Source organism: Anastrepha ludens, chromosome 5 (genome assembly GCF_028408465.1).
Source record: "Anastrepha ludens isolate Willacy chromosome 5, idAnaLude1.1, whole genome shotgun sequence".
Taxonomy (NCBI): domain Eukaryota; kingdom Metazoa; phylum Arthropoda; class Insecta; order Diptera; family Tephritidae; genus Anastrepha; species Anastrepha ludens.
The window spans coordinates 35,679,203-35,701,612 of NC_071501.1; the positions used below are offsets into that span (position 1 = coordinate 35,679,203).

The 22,410-nt window shown below is 34.0% G+C and overlaps 6 protein-coding genes and 1 pseudogene across 6 annotated transcripts; 4 read left to right on the top strand and 3 right to left on the bottom strand.

Annotated features, from left to right (window-relative positions):
- Positions 1 to 735: 735 nt before the first annotated feature.
- Positions 736 to 1,101, bottom strand: LOC128863309 (histone H4). The gene has a single exon (XM_054102420.1). It carries the CDS (start codon positions 1,049 to 1,051, stop codon positions 740 to 742), a length of 312 nt encoding a protein of 103 aa, XP_053958395.1. The 5' UTR covers positions 1,052 to 1,101; the 3' UTR covers positions 736 to 739.
- A 2,324-nt stretch (positions 1,102 to 3,425) lies between these two features.
- On the top strand, positions 3,426 to 3,808 carry LOC128864348 (histone H2B). Its single transcript, XM_054103963.1, has one exon. The coding sequence runs from the start codon at positions 3,437 to 3,439 to the stop codon at positions 3,806 to 3,808; it is 372 nt and encodes a 123-aa protein (XP_053959938.1). The 5' UTR covers positions 3,426 to 3,436.
- Positions 3,809 to 6,476: 2,668 nt separating this feature from the next.
- On the bottom strand, positions 6,477 to 12,659 carry LOC128864638 (uncharacterized; annotated as a pseudogene).
- On the top strand, positions 9,194 to 9,589 carry LOC128863241 (histone H2B). Its single transcript, XM_054102317.1, has one exon. It carries the CDS (start codon positions 9,217 to 9,219, stop codon positions 9,586 to 9,588), a length of 372 nt encoding a protein of 123 aa, XP_053958292.1. The 5' UTR covers positions 9,194 to 9,216; the 3' UTR covers position 9,589.
- A 2,317-nt stretch (positions 12,660 to 14,976) lies between the features above and the next one.
- Positions 14,977 to 15,372, top strand: LOC128864334 (histone H2B). The gene has a single exon (XM_054103948.1). It carries the CDS (start codon positions 15,000 to 15,002, stop codon positions 15,369 to 15,371), a length of 372 nt encoding a protein of 123 aa, XP_053959923.1. The 5' UTR covers positions 14,977 to 14,999; the 3' UTR covers position 15,372.
- A 2,708-nt stretch (positions 15,373 to 18,080) lies between these two features.
- LOC128864326 (histone H4) lies at positions 18,081 to 18,442 on the bottom strand. The gene has a single exon (XM_054103937.1). It carries the CDS (start codon positions 18,390 to 18,392, stop codon positions 18,081 to 18,083), a length of 312 nt encoding a protein of 103 aa, XP_053959912.1. The 5' UTR covers positions 18,393 to 18,442.
- Positions 18,443 to 20,759: 2,317 nt separating this feature from the next.
- Positions 20,760 to 21,155, top strand: LOC128864335 (histone H2B). The gene has a single exon (XM_054103949.1). The coding sequence runs from the start codon at positions 20,783 to 20,785 to the stop codon at positions 21,152 to 21,154; it is 372 nt and encodes a 123-aa protein (XP_053959924.1). The 5' UTR covers positions 20,760 to 20,782; the 3' UTR covers position 21,155.
- Positions 21,156 to 22,410: the final 1,255 nt, after the last annotated feature.

Below are 22,410 nucleotides of genomic sequence, written 5' to 3' on the forward strand. Positions count from 1 at the left end.
TTTTCTTTAAAAAGTTTGCAATATATGTCAAAGCAAGGTACAAAATTCCCATATGTACATACATACGTGCTTACATACACGTATACAACTTGTATGCTTGGCGAAGGCAAAAGGCAAAGGTAGTAAGAGTATGATTGTATTCCAAAGTTAAAGAAATAAATATAAATATGAAAATATAATTTTAACTACATATATATTTTTAAAAAGTTGTATTTATGTAGCGAAAAAAATTATTTAACAATTAAATATATCAGGCTAGAGGCCTGGGTGTTAAAATACAGCCATAATCTATTTAACACGTTCGCGGACACTTAAAAATTCAGGAAGCTGCAAAAATAGATAGGCAATTATTTTTGAAACTAGTTGTAATATCCTAAATCTGATTACACATGTATTATAACTGTAGTCAGAATATCGTATTTTAACTGTTATATGAAAGTACTTAATGAATCAAGTGGTCATTACTTTAAAATGTATATTAATTACAAAAACTTAAAGTTACATGAAATTAAATGAATAAAACTTGGCTTTAAAATTTGAATGCTATAGCATTCACGTCCGCGAACGTGTTAATTGTATAATGAGAATGTACATATGTACTCATGCACATCAAATATAGAATCACAACAGAATTGTGAGTTTGTTTAAAATTTTAATTGTACAAAATTTTGAATCTTTGTTAAAAGAATATTGTGGTCCTGAAAAGGACCGTTTTTTAAATATGTACGCAAGAAATTATTTAACCGCCGAAACCGTATAAAGTACGGCCTTGTCTCTTTAAAGCGTACACAACATCCATAGCTGTAACTGTTTTCCTTTTGGCATGTTCAGTATAGGTAACTGCATCACGGATAACATTCTCCAAAAATACTTTTAAAACACCACGAGTTTCTTCATATATCAAACCAGATATACGTTTTACACCACCACGACGAGCTAAACGTCGAATAGCTGGTTTAGTGATACCTTGGATGTTATCACGTAAAACTTTGCGATGGCGTTTGGCACCACCTTTTCCCAAACCTTTACCACCTTTGCCGCGACCAGTCATTTTTTGATATTTACTATTTGCACAAGTAAGAATTTAACACTTTAACACTGTAACACTTCACCACCAATGAAATAACAGAAGCGAGAGCACATCTATTTATACCAAAATCTCACAACTGCAATACCCAAGACAAAAGGTACACCATACATCTATCTCGCTTCAACACATGCCTACATAATACATGGACTTGTGAAACGTATTAGTTGAAATTGCTACTTAAGATGTGAACGTCATACAATTTGTTATAGGTACAGTGTACAGTGTTCTATAGTGTTCAAGTGTGAGAAAATAATAAAGTGAGTAGCGAAAAATGGCTCGTACAAAGCAAACAGCCCGAAAATCGACTGGTGGAAAGGCACCACGTAAACAATTGGCGACAAAAGCTGCACGCAAAAGTGCACCAGCAACTGGTGGAGTTAAAAAGCCACATCGTTATCGTCCAGGTACAGTGGCGTTGCGTGAAATTCGTCGCTATCAAAAGAGTACCGAATTATTGATACGCAAATTGCCATTCCAGCGCTTGGTTCGTGAAATAGCGCAAGATTTCAAAACTGATCTACGTTTCCAAAGTTCTGCTGTTATGGCTCTACAAGAAGCAAGTGAAGCATACTTGGTTGGTCTTTTTGAAGATACCAATTTGTGTGCCATCCATGCTAAGCGTGTTACAATTATGCCAAAAGATATTCAATTGGCTAGACGTATTCGTGGTGAACGTGCTTAAATCAATAAGAAAACTTACGAAAAAACGGTCCTTTTCAGGACCACAATTTGTTAAACGAAAAAGATGAAAAATTTTATTGAAATATTTATGCATATATATGGGCCTGTTCGTAAATGCAAAAATTGGCAACACCGCAACTCATAAGTGGTCGAAAATGCAACAATGCAGTATATTGTGCGCAAATAGTAGCAAAACACAAATCATAAAAATGGCTGATGCAACAGATGTGTGCTGATTAGCAGTGGCAGTGCAGAATAATCATATTATGCAGCGCAGTGATGAATTTACGAATAGCCTCTATGTGTAGATATTTTTGTGTTTTCGTAAATGTATGTAGTACATACCTATACAGTTCTTTATCTACTCCATATCGTTTCTACTCGTGTGCTTTTAAGTATAGTTGGCATGCATGTATACACGTTTATGTAGGTATATGCACACATAACCAGTTTATAAGCAGCAATTTTGGCGCAATTCGGTAATATGTATAAACATATAATACACCTAATGGGATGCCACGTTCTTTATTAAGAATATTAAATGAATAAGAAAACTATTATAAAAAAAACGGTCCTTTTCGGGACCACAATTTGTTTAACGAAAAAGATCAAACATTTTGTTGGAATATTTATGCGTAAACATATATGATATTTTTGTGTTTTCGTTAATGTACGTAGTACAAACATACATATGCATTTCTTTATCTACTCCACATCATTTATACACGAGCGTTTTTTAGTACAGTCTGTAGGAATGTATACACATGTATGAATGAATATGTATACATAACCAGTTTATATGCCGCAGTTTTGGCGCAAATATACATGCGTCTATTCACATTCGATAATATGTATGAAAAAATAACACATTTAGTGAGAAATTATTTAAATCTCTTTGTAAATGTATTTTGTCGTCCTGAAAAGGACGGTTTGTTTGCGTCGGTATTTATAATTATAATTCGCCTATATTTTTCACTTTATGCTTTCTTTTCGGTCTTCTTTGGCAAAAGTACAGCTTGAATATTAGGCAAAACACCACCTTGAGCAATAGTTACGCCGGACAACAATTTATTCAATTCTTCATCGTTGCGAATGGCCAATTGTAAATGACGTGGGATGATTCTTGTCTTTTTGTTATCACGAGCAGCATTACCAGCCAATTCAAGAACTTCAGCTGCTAAATATTCCATAACTGCAGCTAGATAAACTGGAGCACCGGCACCAACACGCTCAGCATAATTGCCTTTGCGCAACAAACGATGAATACGACCAACTGGAAATTGAAGACCAGCACGATTTGAACGGGACTTTGCCTTTCCCTTAACTTTACCACCTTTACCGCGACCTGACATTTTCACTCTTATAGATTGTTCACTTCACTACACTAAAAAGCACTGTACTGTATTATACTCAATGTATAAGCACACTATTCACTGATACACAAAATGTGCGCTGCTTATATACTTTCTCGCTATGCTGAGCACCAACCCTTATACTGTGCTGTTGATCATCGTGCGTGTACTACTACTTCGTATTGTCTCGCCGAAGAGTTGGTCGGAAAATATACACTTAAGCCTGCACACGACACATGGTAGGTATAATAAGTGACAAATAGTGTGAGTGAAAATAAAATCATAAAATCATCAAAGTTGTGAAGAAATTAAAATGCCGCCAAAAACTAGTGGAAAAGCAGCAAAGAAAGCCGGTAAGGCTCAAAAGAATATTACTAAAAATGATAAGAAAAAGAAGCGTAAGAGGAAGGAAAGTTATGCTATCTACATCTATAAAGTGTTGAAACAAGTACATCCTGATACCGGTATTTCATCCAAGGCCATGAGCATTATGAATAGTTTTGTGAATGACATCTTTGAGCGCATTGCTGCGGAAGCGTCGCGTTTAGCTCACTATAACAAACGTTCAACCATCACCAGTCGCGAAATTCAAACTGCTGTACGTTTACTCTTGCCCGGTGAATTGGCCAAACATGCCGTCAGTGAAGGTACCAAAGCTGTTACCAAATATACCAGTTCCAAATAATTTTTCCAACTGAACTAATGGTATATAAATGATTGACCAAACAAGGCCCTTTTCAGGGCCACAAAATATAAATTAACAAAGAGAATGAGAAAATGTCTTCATTAATATCTCTACATACATACATATGTATGTATGTATGCACATTGAAATTAATTTTAAAATTCCTTAATATTGAAGAATACCAGAGCTATGTTCATATGGTTTCATTAGTCTATTAAATATGATATTGGTTTGTTGAACTACTTGGTTTTTAATTTTTAAATGTTTTCTACACACTGTAAGGAATAAATTCACTTTTGATCTTTTTGTTAAGAGATTTTGTAGCCCTGAAAAGGGCTTATTATTAATTAACCATGAGGTTCCGTTTGTAACTCACTTACAAACACCGTAAATTATTTACTTTTTACCTGCTGCTGTAGGTTTTTTTGCGGCTGGCTTTTTATTCGATGCAGACTTCTTGGATTTAGCAGCAGTTGCTTTTGCTTTAGCTGCTTTTGGCTTAGCAGTTGCAGATTTGGCTTTAGTTGGTTTCACTTTTAATGCACCACCCTTTTTTGCATCTTTCGCCTTAGCCTTTTCAGTTTTCTTCTTTTCAGCTGTTTTCTTACTGGCAACAGATTTTTTTACCTTTTTCTCACCACTTGCCGCCTTTTTGACTTTACTCAATGATTTTTTCTTTGATGCACCACTATCTGCTGCCTTCTTTTTAGCCTTAACCTTCTCTGCTAATTTTACGGCTTTTGATTTCAATTTTCCCTCGCTTGATTTACTAGCTGCAACTGATAGTTTGAATGAACCGGACGCACCTTTTCCTTTGGTTTGAATTAATTTGCCACTTGTAACAGCCGATTTCAAATAGCGTTTAATGAATGGTGCCAATTTTTGGGCATCACATTTGTATGTCGCACTAATATATTTCTTAATCGCCAAAAGTGATGAACCGCCACGTTCCTTTAAATTCTTAATTGATGCGTCGACCATTTGTTGTGTTGGTGGATGGGTAGGGGCAACCGACGGCTTTTTGGGTTTAGCTGCCTTAACCTTTTTGGCAACAACTTTTTTTTCAGCAATAGTAGCAGCAGTAGCTACTGGGGAGCTTACATTCACAACAGCAACTGAATCAGACATCTTTATTTATATATTGTAGATTAAAACCTCACTTTAAACACTTCACTCACTTTATGCACTGTACGCACTACACCAATAGAGCACTGGTAAATAAAGATAATTTCTGGAATTCAATATGTTGTTTAACTCGGTTTAAAATTTGAGAAGCAGAGCGAAAAGATGATAATCAAATTTTCACGTTCCAGTGCTATTTAGTGCTGCTATATGACAAACTTTAAGATTTATTTAATTCACTAAAATTCACTGAATTTACTAATTCAACAAATGAATATCTATAACGATAGTATGCATGTATCACTTCCATATCAATATACTTAAATTGGAATAAAGTCAATATTTTTCTTGTAACGAGTGTTTTAGTCGAAACTTTGTACTCAAAATATTACATTTTCGCTAGTTTTAGTCGATTTTCTTAAAACTCCTTAATATAAATCAATTATTACTATTGAAAATATAAAATATATCAAATTATCAATCATCTGAACAGTTTATTTTATATATTACTTAAAATAATATGCTTGAAAAAATAAAATTAAATATCTCCATGGTATCACCAGAGCAATTCTCAGTGGCGTTAGTTGGATGCATGAAATAATCCAATATTTTGATGAATATTGAAAACTTTAATTTTGGTTGAAATGAGTGATGGTAATGAAATAAATAAATTTCACTAATGTGAATTATTTTAATATAATATTTAATTTTTTTATATTAATGCAAATATTCACTAATCAATCGCATTTTTAAATATGTATATATATATATATATATATATATATGTGTGCATACAAAATTTTTTATTTAATTAATTAAATATTATTTTACTTTATAAAAAAATTTAACTTTTTCTTTAAAAAGTTTGCAATATATGTCCAAGCAAGGTACAAAATTCCCATATGTACATACATACGTGCTTACATACACGTATACAACTTGTATGCTTGGCGAAGGCAAAAGGCAAAGGTAGTAAGAGTATGATTGTATTCCAAAGTTAAAGAAATAAATATAAATATGAAAATATAATTTTAACTACATATATATTTTTAAAAAGTTGTATTTATGTAGCGAAAAAAATTATTTAACAATTAAATATATCAGGCTAGAGGCCTGGGTGTTAAAATACAGCCATAATCTATTTAACACGTTCGCGGACACTTAAAAATTCAGGAAGCTGCAAAAATAGATAGGCAATTATTTTTGAAACTAGTTGTAATATCCTAAATCTGATTACACATGTATTATAACTGTAGTCAGAATATCGTATTTTAACTGTTATATGAAAGTACTTAATGAATCAAGTGGTCATTACTTTAAAATGTATATTAATTACAAAAACTTAAAGTTACATGAAATTAAATGAATAAAACTTGGCTTTAAAATTTGAATGCTATAGCATTCACGTCCGCGAACGTGTTAATTGTATAATGAGAATGTACATATGTACTCATGCACATCAAATATAGAATCACAACAGAATTGTGAGTTTGTTTAAAATTTTAATTGTACAAAATTTTGAATCTTTGTTAAAAGAATATTGTGGTCCTGAAAAGGACCGTTTTTTAAATATGTACGTAAGAAATTATTTAACCGCCGAAACCGTATAAAGTACGGCCTTGTCTCTTTAAAGCGTACACAACATCCATAGCTGTAACTGTTTTCCTTTTGGCATGTTCAGTATAGGTAACTGCATCACGGATAACATTCTCCAAAAATACTTTTAAAACACCACGAGTTTCTTCATATATCAAACCAGATATACGTTTTACACCACCACGACGAGCTAAACGTCGAATAGCTGGTTTAGTGATACCTTGGATGTTATCACGTAAAACTTTGCGATGGCGTTTGGCACCACCTTTTCCCAAACCTTTACCACCTTTGCCGCGACCAGTCATTTTTTGATATTTACTATTTGCACAAGTAAGAATTTAACACTTTAACACTGTAACACTTCACCACCAATGAAATAACAGAAGCGAGAGCACATCTATTTATACCAAAATCTCACAACTGCAATACCCAAGACAAAAGGTACACCATACATCTATCTCGCTTCAACACATGCCTACATAATACATGGACTTGTGAAACGTATTAGTTGAAATTGCTACTTAAGATGTGAACGTCATACAATTTGTTATAGGTACAGTGTACAGTGTTCTATAGTGTTCAAGTGTGAGAAAATAATAAAGTGAGTAGTGAAAAATGGCTCGTACAAAGCAAACAGCCCGAAAATCGACTGGTGGAAAGGCACCACGTAAACAATTGGCGACAAAAGCTGCACGCAAAAGTGCACCAGCAACTGGTGGAGTTAAAAAGCCACATCGTTATCGTCCAGGTACAGTGGCGTTGCGTGAAATTCGTCGCTATCAAAAGAGTACCGAATTATTGATACGCAAATTGCCATTCCAGCGCTTGGTTCGTGAAATAGCGCAAGATTTCAAAACTGATCTACGTTTCCAAAGTTCTGCTGTTATGGCTCTACAAGAAGCAAGTGAAGCATACTTGGTTGGTCTTTTTGAAGATACCAATTTGTGTGCCATCCATGCTAAGCGTGTTACAATTATGCCAAAAGATATTCAATTGGCTAGACGTATTCGTGGTGAACGTGCTTAAATCAATAAGAAAACTTACGAAAAAACGGTCCTTTTCAGGACCACAATTTGTTAAACGAAAAAGATGAAAAATTTTATTGAAATATTTATGCATATATATGGGCCTGTTCGTAAATGCAAAAATTGGCAACACCGCAACTCATAAGTGGTCGAAAATGCAACAATGCAGTATATTGTGCGCAAATAGTAGCAAAACACAAATCATAAAAATGGCTGATGCAACAGATGTGTGCTGATTAGCAGTGGCAGTGCAGAATAATCATATTATGCAGCGCAGTGATGAATTTACGAATAGCCTCTATGTGTAGATATTTTTGTGTTTTCGTAAATGTATGTAGTACATACCTATACAGTTCTTTATCTACTCCATATCGTTTCTACTCGTGTGCTTTTAAGTATAGTTGGCATGCATGTATACACGTTTATGTAGGTATATGCACACATAACCAGTTTATAAGCAGCAATTTTGGCGCAATTCGGTAATATGTATAAACATATAATACACCTAATGGGATGCCACGTTCTTTATTAAGAATATTAAATGAATAAGAAAACTATTATAAAAAAAACGGTCCTTTTCGGGACCACAATTTGTTTAACGAAAAAGATCAAACATTTTGTTGGAATATTTATGCGTAAACATATATGATATTTTTGTGTTTTCGTTAATGTACGTAGTACAAACATACATATGCATTTCTTTATCTACTCCACATCATTTATACACGAGCGTTTTTTAGTACAGTCTGTAGGAATGTATACACATGTATGAATGAATATGTATACATAACCAGTTTATATGCCGCAGTTTTGGCGCAAATATACATGCGTATATTCACATTCGATAATATGTATGAAAAAATAACACATTTAGTGAGAAATTATTTAAATCTCTTTGTAAATGTATTTTGTCGTCCTGAAAAGGACGGTTTGTTTGCGTCGGTATTTATAATTATAATTCGCCTATATTTTTCACTTTATGCTTTCTTTTCGGTCTTCTTTGGCAAAAGTACAGCTTGAATATTAGGCAAAACACCACCTTGAGCAATAGTTACGCCGGACAACAATTTATTCAATTCTTCATCGTTGCGAATGGCCAATTGTAAATGACGTGGGATGATTCTTGTCTTTTTGTTATCACGAGCAGCATTACCAGCCAATTCAAGAACTTCAGCTGCTAAATATTCCATAACTGCAGCTAGATAAACTGGAGCACCGGCACCAACACGCTCAGCATAATTGCCTTTGCGCAACAAACGATGAATACGACCAACTGGAAATTGAAGACCAGCACGATTTGAACGGGACTTTGCCTTTCCCTTAACTTTACCACCTTTACCGCGACCTGACATTTTCACTCTTATAGATTGTTCACTTCACTACACTAAAAAGCACTGTACTGTATTATACTCAATGTATAAGCACACTATTCACTGATACACAAAATGTGCGCTGCTTATATACTTTCTCGCTATGCTGAGCACCAACCCTTATACTGTGCTGTTGATCATCGTGCGTGTACTACTACTTCGTATTGTCTCGCCGAAGAGTTGGTCGGAAAATATACACTTAAGCCTGCACACGACACATGGTAGGTATAATAAGTGACAAATAGTGTGAGTGAAAATAAAATCATAAAATCATCAAAGTTGTGAAGAAATTAAAATGCCGCCAAAAACTAGTGGAAAAGCAGCAAAGAAAGCCGGTAAGGCTCAAAAGAATATTACTAAAAATGATAAGAAAAAGAAGCGTAAGAGGAAGGAAAGTTATGCTATCTACATCTATAAAGTGTTGAAACAAGTACATCCTGATACCGGTATTTCATCCAAGGCCATGAGCATTATGAATAGTTTTGTGAATGACATCTTTGAGCGCATTGCTGCGGAAGCGTCGCGTTTAGCTCACTATAACAAACGTTCAACCATCACCAGTCGCGAAATTCAAACTGCTGTACGTTTACTCTTGCCCGGTGAATTGGCCAAACATGCCGTCAGTGAAGGTACCAAAGCTGTTACCAAATATACCAGTTCCAAATAATTTTTCCAACTGAACTAATGGTATATAAATGATTGACCAAACAAGGCCCTTTTCAGGGCCACAAAATATAAATTAACAAAGAGAATGAGAAAATGTCTTCATTAATATCTCTACATACATACATATGTATGTATGTATGCACATTGAAATTAATTTTAAAATTCCTTAATATTGAAGAATACCAGAGCTATGTTCATATGGTTTCATTAGTCTATTAAATATGATATTGGTTTGTTGAACTACTTGGTTTTTAATTTTTAAATGTTTTCTACACACTGTAAGGAATAAATTCACTTTTGATCTTTTTGTTAAGAGATTTTGTAGCCCTGAAAAGGGCTTATTATTAATTAACCATGAGGTTCCGTTTGTAACTCACTTACAAACACCGTAAATTATTTACTTTTTACCTGCTGCTGTAGGTTTTTTTGCGGCTGGCTTTTTATTCGATGCAGACTTCTTGGATTTAGCAGCAGTTGCTTTTGCTTTAGCTGCTTTTGGCTTAGCAGTTGCAGATTTGGCTTTAGTTGGTTTCACTTTTAATGCACCACCCTTTTTTGCATCTTTCGCCTTAGCCTTTTCAGTTTTCTTCTTTTCAGCTGTTTTCTTACTGGCAACAGATTTTTTTACCTTTTTCTCACCACTTGCCGCCTTTTTGACTTTACTCAATGATTTTTTCTTTGATGCACCACTATCTGCTGCCTTCTTTTTAGCCTTAACCTTCTCTGCTGATTTTACGGCTTTTGATTTCAATTTTCCCTCGCTTGATTTACTAGCTGCAACTGATAGTTTGAATGAACCGGACGCACCTTTTCCTTTGGTTTGAATTAATTTGCCACTTGTAACAGCCGATTTCAAATAGCGTTTAATGAATGGTGCCAATTTTTGGGCATCACATTTGTATGTCGCACTAATATATTTCTTAATCGCCAAAAGTGATGAACCGCCACGTTCCTTTAAATTCTTAATTGATGCGTCGACCATTTGTTGTGTTGGTGGATGGGTAGGGGCAACCGACGGCTTTTTGGGTTTAGCTGCCTTAACCTTTTTGGCAACAACTTTTTTTTCAGCAATAGTAGCAGCAGTAGCTACTGGGGAGCTTACATTCACAACAGCAACTGAATCAGACATCTTTATTTATATATTGTAGATTAAAACCTCACTTTAAACACTTCACTCACTTTATGCACTGTACGCACTACACCAATAGAGCACTGGTAAATAAAGATAATTTCTGGAATTCAATATGTTGTTTAACTCGGTTTAAAATTTGAGAAGCAGAGCGAAAAGATGATAATCAAATTTTCACGTTCCAGTGCTATTTAGTGCTGCTATATGACAAACTTTAAGATTTATTTAATTCACTAAAATTCACTGAATTTACTAATTCAACAAATGAATATCTATAACGATAGTATGCATGTATCACTTCCATATCAATATACTTAAATTGGAATAAAGTCAATATTTTTCTTGTAACGAGTGTTTTAGTCGAAACTTTGTACTCAAAATATTACATTTTCGCTAGTTTTAGTCGATTTTCTTAAAACTCCTTAATATAAATCAATTATTACTATTGAAAATATAAAATATATCAAATTATCAATCATCTGAACAGTTTATTTTATATATTACTTAAAATAATATGCTTGAAAAAATAAAATTAAATATCTCCATGGTATCACCAGAGCAATTCTCAGTGGCGTTAGTTGGATGCATGAAATAATCCAATATTTTGATGAATATTGAAAACTTTAATTTTGGTTGAAATGAGTGATGGTAATGAAATAAATAAATTTCACTAATGTGAATTATTTTAATATAATATTTAATTTTTTTATATTAATGCAAATATTCACTAATCAATCGCATTTTTAAATATGTATATATATATATATATATATATATGTGTGCATACAAAATTTTTTATTTAATTAATTAAATATTATTTTACTTTATAAAAAAATTTAACTTTTTCTTTAAAAAGTTTGCAATATATGTCAAAGCAAGGTACAAAATTCCCATATGTACATACATACGTGCTTACATACACGTATACAACTTGTATGCTTGGCGAAGGCAAAAGGCAAAGGTAGTAAGAGTATGATTGTATTCCAAAGTTAAAGAAATAAATATAAATATGAAAATATAATTTTAACTACATATATATTTTTAAAAAGTTGTATTTATGTAGCGAAAAAAATTATTTAACAATTAAATATATCAGGCTAGAGGCCTGGGTGTTAAAATACAGCCATAATCTATTTAACACGTTCGCGGACACTTAAAAATTCAGGAAGCTGCAAAAATAGATAGGCAATTATTTTTGAAACTAGTTGTAATATCCTAAATCTGATTACACATGTATTATAACTGTAGTCAGAATATCGTATTTTAACTGTTATATGAAAGTACTTAATGAATCAAGTGGTCATTACTTTAAAATGTATATTAATTACAAAAACTTAAAGTTACATGAAATTAAATGAATAAAACTTGGCTTTAAAATTTGAATGCTATAGCATTCACGTCCGCGAACGTGTTAATTGTATAATGAGAATGTACATATGTACTCATGCACATCAAATATAGAATCACAACAGAATTGTGAGTTTGTTTAAAATTTTAATTGTACAAAATTTTGAATCTTTGTTAAAAGAATATTGTGGTCCTGAAAAGGACCGTTTTTTAAATATGTACGCAAGAAATTATTTAACCGCCGAAACCGTATAAAGTACGGCCTTGTCTCTTTAAAGCGTACACAACATCCATAGCTGTAACTGTTTTCCTTTTGGCATGTTCAGTATAGGTAACTGCATCACGGATAACATTCTCCAAAAATACTTTTAAAACACCACGAGTTTCTTCATATATCAAACCAGATATACGTTTTACACCACCACGACGAGCTAAACGTCGAATAGCTGGTTTAGTGATACCTTGGATGTTATCACGTAAAACTTTGCGATGGCGTTTGGCACCACCTTTTCCCAAACCTTTACCACCTTTGCCGCGACCAGTCATTTTTTGATATTTACTATTTGCACAAGTAAGAATTTAACACTTTAACACTGTAACACTTCACCACCAATGAAATAACAGAAGCGAGAGCACATCTATTTATACCAAAATCTCACAACTGCAATACCCAAGACAAAAGGTACACCATACATCTATCTCGCTTCAACACATGCCTACATAATACATGGACTTGTGAAACGTATTAGTTGAAATTGCTACTTAAGATGTGAACGTCATACAATTTGTTATAGGTACAGTGTTTAGTGTTCTACAGTGTTCAAGTGTGGGAAAATAATAAAGTGAGTAGTGAAAAATGGCTCGCACAAAGCAAACAGCCCGAAAATCGACTGGTGGAAAGGCACCACGTAAACAATTGGCGACAAAAGCTGCACGCAAAAGTGCACCAGCAACTGGTGGAGTTAAAAAGCCACATCGTTATCGTCCAGGTACAGTGGCGTTGCGTGAGATTCGTCGCTATCAAAAGAGTACCGAATTATTGATACGCAAATTGCCATTCCAGCGCTTGGTTCGTGAAATAGCGCAAGATTTCAAAACTGATCTACGTTTCCAAAGTTCTGCTGTTATGGCTCTACAAGAAGCAAGTGAAGCATACTTGGTTGGTCTTTTTGAAGATACCAATTTGTGTGCCATCCATGCTAAGCGTGTTACAATTATGCCAAAAGATATTCAATTGGCTAGACGTATTCGTGGTGAACGTGCTTAAATCAATAAGAAAACTTACGAAAAAACGGTCCTTTTCAGGACCACAATTTGTTAAACGAAAAAGATGAAAAATTTTATTGAAATATTTATGCATATATATGGGCCTGTTCGTAAATGCAAAAATTGGCAACACCGCAACTCATAAGTGGTCGAAAATGCAACAATGCAGTATATTGTGCGCAAATAGTAGCAAAACACAAATCATAAAAATGGCTGATGCAACAGATGTGTGCTGATTAGCAGTGGCAGTGCAGAATAATCATATTATGCAGCGCAGTGATGAATTTACGAATAGCCTCTATGTGTAGATATTTTTGTGTTTTCGTAAATGTATGTAGTACATACCTATACAGTTCTTTATCTACTCCATATCGTTTCTACTCGTGTGCTTTTAAGTATAGTTGGCATGCATGTATACACGTTTATGTAGGTATATGCACACATAACCAGTTTATAAGCAGCAATTTTGGCGCAATTCGGTAATATGTATAAACATATAATACACCTAATGGGATGCCACGTTCTTTATTAAGAATATTAAATGAATAAGAAAACTATTAATATATAAAAAAAACGGTCCTTTTCGGGACCACAATTTGTTTAACGAAAAAGATCAAACATTTTGTTGGAATATTTATGCGTAAACATATATGATATTTTTGTGTTTTCGTTAATGTACGTAGTACAAACATACATATGCATTTCTTTATCTACTCCACATCATTTATACACGAGCGTTTTTTAGTACAGTCTGTAGGAATGTATACACATGTATGAATGAATATGTATACATAACCAGTTTATATGCCGCAGTTTTGGCGCAAATATACATGCGTCTATTCACATTCGATAATATGTATGAAAAAATAACACATTTAGTGAGAAATTATTTAAATCTCTTTGTAAATGTATTTTGTCGTCCTGAAAAGGACGGTTTGTTTGCGTCGGTATTTATAATTATAATTCGCCTATATTTTTCACTTTATGCTTTCTTTTCGGTCTTCTTTGGCAAAAGTACAGCTTGAATATTAGGCAAAACACCACCTTGAGCAATAGTTACGCCGGACAACAATTTATTCAATTCTTCATCGTTGCGAATGGCCAATTGTAAATGACGTGGGATGATTCTTGTCTTTTTGTTATCACGAGCAGCATTACCAGCCAATTCAAGAACTTCAGCTGCTAAATATTCCATAACTGCAGCTAGATAAACTGGAGCACCGGCACCAACACGCTCAGCATAATTGCCTTTGCGCAACAAACGATGAATACGACCAACTGGAAATTGAAGACCAGCACGATTTGAACGGGACTTTGCCTTTCCCTTAACTTTACCACCTTTACCGCGACCTGACATTTTCACTCTTATAGATTGTTCACTTCACTACACTAAAGAGCACTGTACTGTATTATACTCAATGTATAAGCACACTATTCACTGATACACAAAATGTGCGCTGCTTATATACTTTCTCGCTATGCTGAGCACCAACCCTTATACTGTGCTGTTGATCATCGTGCGTGTACTACTACTTCGTATTGTCTCGCCGAAGAGTTGGTCGGAAAATATACACTTAAGCCTGCACACGACACATGGTAGGTATAATAAGTGACAAATAGTGTGAGTGAAAATAAAATCATAAAATCATCAAAGTTGTGAAGAAATTAAAATGCCGCCAAAAACTAGTGGAAAAGCAGCAAAGAAAGCCGGTAAGGCTCAAAAGAATATTACTAAAAATGATAAGAAAAAGAAGCGTAAGAGGAAGGAAAGTTATGCTATCTACATCTATAAAGTGTTGAAACAAGTACATCCTGATACCGGTATTTCATCCAAGGCCATGAGCATTATGAATAGTTTTGTGAATGACATCTTTGAGCGCATTGCTGCGGAAGCGTCGCGTTTAGCTCACTATAACAAACGTTCAACCATCACCAGTCGCGAAATTCAAACTGCTGTACGTTTACTCTTGCCCGGTGAATTGGCCAAACATGCCGTCAGTGAAGGTACCAAAGCTGTTACCAAATATACCAGTTCCAAATAATTTTTCCAACTGAACTAATGGTATATAAATGATTGACCAAACAAGGCCCTTTTCAGGGCCACAAAATATAAATTAACAAAGAGAATGAGAAAATGTCTTCATTAATATCTCTACATACATACATATGTATGTATGTATGCACATTGAAATTAATTTTAAAATTCCTTAATATTGAAGAATACCAGAGCTATGTTCATATGGTTTCATTAGTCTATTAAATATGATATTGGTTTGTTGAACTACTTGGTTTTTAATTTTTAAATGTTTTCTACACACTGTAAGGAATAAATTCACTTTTGATCTTTTTGTTAAGAGATTTTGTAGCCCTGAAAAGGGCTTATTATTAATTAACCATGAGGTTCCGTTTGTAACTCACTTACAAACACCGTAAATTATTTACTTTTTACCTGCTGCTGTAGGTTTTTTTGCGGCTGGCTTTTTATTCGATGCAGACTTCTTGGATTTAGCAGCAGTTGCTTTTGCTTTAGCTGCTTTTGGCTTAGCAGTTGCAGATTTGGCTTTAGTTGGTTTCACTTTTAATGCACCACCCTTTTTTGCATCTTTCGCCTTAGCCTTTTCAGTTTTCTTCTTTTCAGCTGTTTTCTTACTGGCAACAGATTTTTTTACCTTTTTCTCACCACTTGCCGCCTTTTTGACTTTACTCAATGATTTTTTCTTTGATGCACCACTATCTGCTGCCTTCTTTTTAGCCTTAACCTTCTCTGCTGATTTTACGGCTTTTGATTTCAATTTTCCCTCGCTTGATTTACTAGCTGCAACTGATAGTTTGAATGAACCGGACGCACCTTTTCCTTTGGTTTGAATTAATTTGCCACTTGTAACAGCCGATTTCAAATAGCGTTTAATGAATGGTGCCAATTTTTGGGCATCACATTTGTATGTCGCACTAATATATTTCTTAATCGCCAAAAGTGATGAACCGCCACGTTCCTTTAAATTCTTAATTGATGCGTCGACCATTTGTTGTGTTGGTGGATGGGTAGGGGCAACCGACGGCTTTTTGGGTTTAGCTGCCTTAACCTTTTTGGCAACAACTTTTTTTTCAGCAATAGTAGCAGCAGTAGCTACTGGGGAGCTTACATTCACAACAGCAACTGAATCAGACATCTTTATTTATATATTGTAGATTAAAACCTCACTTTAAACACTTCACTCACTTTATGCACTGTACGCACTACACCAATAGAGCACTGGTAAATAAAGATAATTTCTGGAATTCAATATGTTGTTTAACTCGGTTTAAAATTTGAGAAGCAGAGCGAAAAGATGATAATCAAATTTTCACGTTCCAGTGCTATTTAGTGCTGCTATATGACAAACTTTAAGATTTATTTAATTCACTAAAATTCACTGAATTTACTAATTCAACAAATGAATATCTATAACGATAGTATGCATGTATCACTTCCATATCAATATACTTAAATTGGAATAAAGTCAATATTTTTCTTGTAACGAGTGTTTTAGTCGAAACTTTGTACTCAAAATATTACATTTTCGCTAGTTTTAGTCGATTTTCTTAAAACTCCTTAATATAAATCAATTATTACTATTGAAAATATAAAATATATCAAATTATCAATCATCTGAACAGTTTATTTTATATATTACTTAAAATAATATGCTTGAAAAAATAAAATTAAATATCTCCATGGTATCACCAGAGCAATTCTCAGTGGCGTTAGTTGGATGCATGAAATAATCCAATATTTTGATGAATATTGAAAACTTTAATTTTGGTTGAAATGAGTGATGGTAATGAAATAAATAAATTTCACTAATGTGAATTATTTTAATATAATATTTAATTTTTTTATATTAATGCAAATATTCACTAATCAATCGCATTTTTAAATATGTATATATATATATATATATATATATGTGTGCATACAAAATTTTTTATTTAATTAATTAAATATTATTTTACTTTATAAAAAAATTTAACTTTTTCTTTAAAAAGTTTGCAATATATGTCAAAGCAAGGTACAAAATTCCCATATGTACATACATACGTGCTTACATACACGTATACAACTTGTATGCTTGGCGAAGGCAAAAGGCAAAGGTAGTAAGAGTATGATTGTATTCCAAAGTTAAAGAAATAAATATAAATATGAAAATATAATTTTAACTACATATATATTTTTAAAAAGTTGTATTTATGTAGCGAAAAAAATTATTTAACAATTAAATATATCAGGCTAGAGGCCTGGGTGTTAAAATACAGCCATAATCTATTTAACACGTTCGCGGACACTTAAAAATTCAGGAAGCTGCAAAAATAGATAGGCAATTATTTTTGAAACTAGTTGTAATATCCTAAATCTGATTACACATGTATTATAACTGTAGTCAGAATATCGTATTTTAACTGTTATATGAAAGTACTTAATGAATCAAGTGGTCATTACTTTAAAATGTATATTAATTACAAAAACTTAAAGTTACATGAAATTAAATGAATAAAACTTGGCTTTAAAATTTGAATGCTATAGCATTCACGTCCGCGAACGTGTTAATTGTATAATGAGAATGTACATATGTACTCATGCACATCAAATATAGAATCACAACAGAATTGTGAGTTTGTTTAAAATTTTAATTGTACAAAATTTTGAATCTTTGTTAAAAGAATATTGTGGTCCTGAAAAGGACCGTTTTTTAAATATGTACGCAAGAAATTATTTAACCGCCGAAACCGTATAAAGTACGGCCTTGTCTCTTTAAAGCGTACACAACATCCATAGCTGTAACTGTTTTCCTTTTGGCATGTTCAGTATAGGTAACTGCATCACGGATAACATTCTCCAAAAATACTTTTAAAACACCACGAGTTTCTTCATATATCAAACCAGATATACGTTTTACACCACCACGACGAGCTAAACGTCGAATAGCTGGTTTAGTGATACCTTGGATGTTATCACGTAAAACTTTGCGATGGCGTTTGGCACCACCTTTTCCCAAACCTTTACCACCTTTGCCGCGACCAGTCATTTTTTGATATTTACTATTTGCACAAGTAAGAATTTAACACTTTAACACTGTAACACTTCACCACCAATGAAATAACAGAAGCGAGAGCACATCTATTTATACCAAAATCTCACAACTGCAATACCCAAGACAAAAGGTACACCATACATCTATCTCGCTTCAACACATGCCTACATAATACATGGACTTGTGAAACGTATTAGTTGAAATTGCTACTTAAGATGTGAACGTCATACAATTTGTTATAGGTACAGTGTTTAGTGTTCTACAGTGTTCAAGTGTGGGAAAATAATAAAGTGAGTAGTGAAAAATGGCTCGTACAAAGCAAACAGCCCGAAAATCGACTGGTGGAAAGGCACCACGTAAACAATTGGCGACAAAAGCTGCACGCAAAAGTGCACCAGCAACTGGTGGAGTTAAAAAGCCACATCGTTATCGTCCAGGTACAGTGGCGTTGCGTGAGATTCGTCGCTATCAAAAGAGTACCGAATTATTGATACGCAAATTGCCATTCCAGCGCTTGGTTCGTGAAATAGCGCAAGATTTCAAAACTGATCTACGTTTCCAAAGTTCTGCTGTTATGGCTCTACAAGAAGCAAGTGAAGCATACTTGGTTGGTCTTTTTGAAGATACCAATTTGTGTGCCATCCATGCTAAGCGTGTTACAATTATGCCAAAAGATATTCAATTGGCTAGACGTATTCGTGGTGAACGTGCTTAAATCAATAAGAAAACTTACGAAAAAACGGTCCTTTTCAGGACCACAATTTGTTAAACGAAAAAGATGAAAAATTTTATTGAAATATTTATGCATATATATGGGCCTGTTCGTAAATGCAAAAATTGGCAACACCGCAACTCATAAGTGGTCGAAAATGCAACAATGCAGTATATTGTGCGCAAATAGTAGCAAAACACAAATCATAAAAATGGCTGATGCAACAGATGTGTGCTGATTAGCAGTGGCAGTGCAGAATAATCATATTATGCAGCGCAGTGATGAATTTACGAATAGCCTCTATGTGTAGATATTTTTGTGTTTTCGTAAATGTATGTAGTACATACCTATACAGTTCTTTATCTACTCCATATCGTTTCTACTCGTGTGCTTTTAAGTATAGTTGGCATGCATGTATACACGTTTATGTAGGTATATGCACACATAACCAGTTTATAAGCAGCAATTTTGGCGCAATTCGGTAATATGTATAAACATATAATACACCTAATGGGATGCCACGTTCTTTATTAAGAATATTAAATGAATAAGAAAACTATTAATATATAAAAAAAACGGTCCTTTTCGGGACCACAATTTGTTTAACGAAAAAGATCAAACATTTTGTTGGAATATTTATGCGTAAACATATATGATATTTTTGTGTTTTCGTTAATGTACGTAGTACAAACATACATATGCATTTCTTTATCTACTCCACATCATTTATACACGAGCGTTTTTTAGTACAGTCTGTAGGAATGTATACACATGTATGAATGAATATGTATACATAACCAGTTTATATGCCGCAGTTTTGGCGCAAATATACATGCGTCTATTCACATTCGATAATATGTATGAAAAAATAACACATTTAGTGAGAAATTATTTAAATCTCTTTGTAAATGTATTTTGTCGTCCTGAAAAGGACGGTTTGTTTGCGTCGGTATTTATAATTATAATTCGCCTATATTTTTCACTTTATGCTTTCTTTTCGGTCTTCTTTGGCAAAAGTACAGCTTGAATATTAGGCAAAACACCACCTTGAGCAATAGTTACGCCGGACAACAATTTATTCAATTCTTCATCGTTGCGAATGGCCAATTGTAAATGACGTGGGATGATTCTTGTCTTTTTGTTATCACGAGCAGCATTACCAGCCAATTCAAGAACTTCAGCTGCTAAATATTCCATAACTGCAGCTAGATAAACTGGAGCACCGGCACCAACACGCTCAGCATAATTGCCTTTGCGCAACAAACGATGAATACGACCAACTGGAAATTGAAGACCAGCACGATTTGAACGGGACTTTGCCTTTCCCTTAACTTTACCACCTTTACCGCGACCTGACATTTTCACTCTTATAGATTGTTCACTTCACTACACTAAAGAGCACTGTACTGTATTATACTCAATGTATAAGCACACTATTCACTGATACACAAAATGTGCGCTGCTTATATACTTTCTCGCTATGCTGAGCACCAACCCTTATACTGTGCTGTTGATCATCGTGCGTGTACTACTACTTCGTATTGTCTCGCCGAAGAGTTGGTCGGAAAATATACACTTAAGCCTGCACACGACACATGGTAGGTATAATAAGTGACAAATAGTGTGAGTGAAAATAAAATCATAAAATCATCAAAGTTGTGAAGAAATTAAAATGCCGCCAAAAACTAGTGGAAAAGCAGCAAAGAAAGCCGGTAAGGCTCAAAAGAATATTACTAAAAATGATAAGAAAAAGAAGCGTAAGAGGAAGGAAAGTTATGCTATCTACATCTATAAAGTGTTGAAACAAGTACATCCTGATACCGGTATTTCATCCAAGGCCATGAGCATTATGAATAGTTTTGTGAATGACATCTTTGAGCGCATTGCTGCGGAAGCGTCGCGTTTAGCTCACTATAACAAACGTTCAACCATCACCAGTCGCGAAATTCAAACTGCTGTACGTTTACTCTTGCCCGGTGAATTGGCCAAACATGCCGTCAGTGAAGGTACCAAAGCTGTTACCAAATATACCAGTTCCAAATAATTTTTCCAACTGAACTAATGGTATATAAATGATTGACCAAACAAGGCCCTTTTCAGGGCCACAAAATATAAATTAACAAAGAGAATGAGAAAATGTCTTCATTAATATCTCTACATACATACATATGTATGTATGTATGCACATTGAAATTAATTTTAAAATTCCTTAATATTGAAGAATACCAGAGCTATGTTCATATGGTTTCATTAGTCTATTAAATATGATATTGGTTTGTTGAACTACTTGGTTTTTAATTTTTAAATGTTTTCTACACACTGTAAGGAATAAATTCACTTTTGATCTTTTTGTTAAGAGATTTTGTAGCCCTGAAAAGGGCTTATTATTAATTAACCATGAGGTTCCGTTTGTAACTCACTTACAAACACCGTAAATTATTTACTTTTTACCTGCTGCTGTAGGTTTTTTTGCGGCTGGCTTTTTATTCGATGCAGACTTCTTGGATTTAGCAGCAGTTGCTTTTGCTTTAGCTGCTTTTGGCTTAGCAGTTGCAGATTTGGCTTTAGTTGGTTTCACTTTTAATGCACCACCCTTTTTTGCATCTTTCGCCTTAGCCTTTTCAGTTTTCTTCTTTTCAGCTGTTTTCTTACTGGCAACAGATTTTTTTACCTTTTTCTCACCACTTGCCGCCTTTTTGACTTTACTCAATGATTTTTTCTTTGATGCACCACTATCTGCTGCCTTCTTTTTAGCCTTAACCTTCTCTGCTGATTTTACGGCTTTTGATTTCAATTTTCCCTCGCTTGATTTACTAGCTGCAACTGATAGTTTGAATGAACCGGACGCACCTTTTCCTTTGGTTTGAATTAATTTGCCACTTGTAACAGCCGATTTCAAATAGCGTTTAATGAATGGTGCCAATTTTTGGGCATCACATTTGTATGTCGCACTAATATATTTCTTAATCGCCAAAAGTGATGAACCGCCACGTTCCTTTAAATTCTTAATTGATGCGTCGACCATTTGTTGTGTTGGTGGATGGGTAGGGGCAACCGACGGCTTTTTGGGTTTAGCTGCCTTAACCTTTTTGGCAACAACTTTTTTTTCAGCAATAGTAGCAGCAGTAGCTACTGGGGAGCTTACATTCACAACAGCAACTGAATCAGACATCTTTATTTATATATTGTAGATTAAAACCTCACTTTAAACACTTCACTCACTTTATGCACTGTACGCACTACACCAATAGAGCACTGGTAAATAAAGATAATTTCTGGAATTCAATATGTTGTTTAACT

What these genes read in the sequence shown, in the direction of transcription:
- LOC128864334 (XM_054103948.1), top strand. Translation starts at nt 15,000, where the DNA reads ATGCCGCCAAAAACTAGTGGAAAAGCAGCAAAGAAAGCCGGTAAGGCT.
- LOC128863241 (XM_054102317.1), top strand. Translation starts at nt 9,217, where the DNA reads ATGCCGCCAAAAACTAGTGGAAAAGCAGCAAAGAAAGCCGGTAAGGCT.
- LOC128864335 (XM_054103949.1), top strand. Translation starts at nt 20,783, where the DNA reads ATGCCGCCAAAAACTAGTGGAAAAGCAGCAAAGAAAGCCGGTAAGGCT.
- LOC128864326 (XM_054103937.1), bottom strand. Translation starts at nt 18,392, where the DNA reads ATGACTGGTCGCGGCAAAGGTGGTAAAGGTTTGGGAAAAGGTGGTGCC.
- LOC128864348 (XM_054103963.1), top strand. Translation starts at nt 3,437, where the DNA reads ATGCCGCCAAAAACTAGTGGAAAAGCAGCAAAGAAAGCCGGTAAGGCT.
- LOC128863309 (XM_054102420.1), bottom strand. Translation starts at nt 1,051, where the DNA reads ATGACTGGTCGCGGCAAAGGTGGTAAAGGTTTGGGAAAAGGTGGTGCC.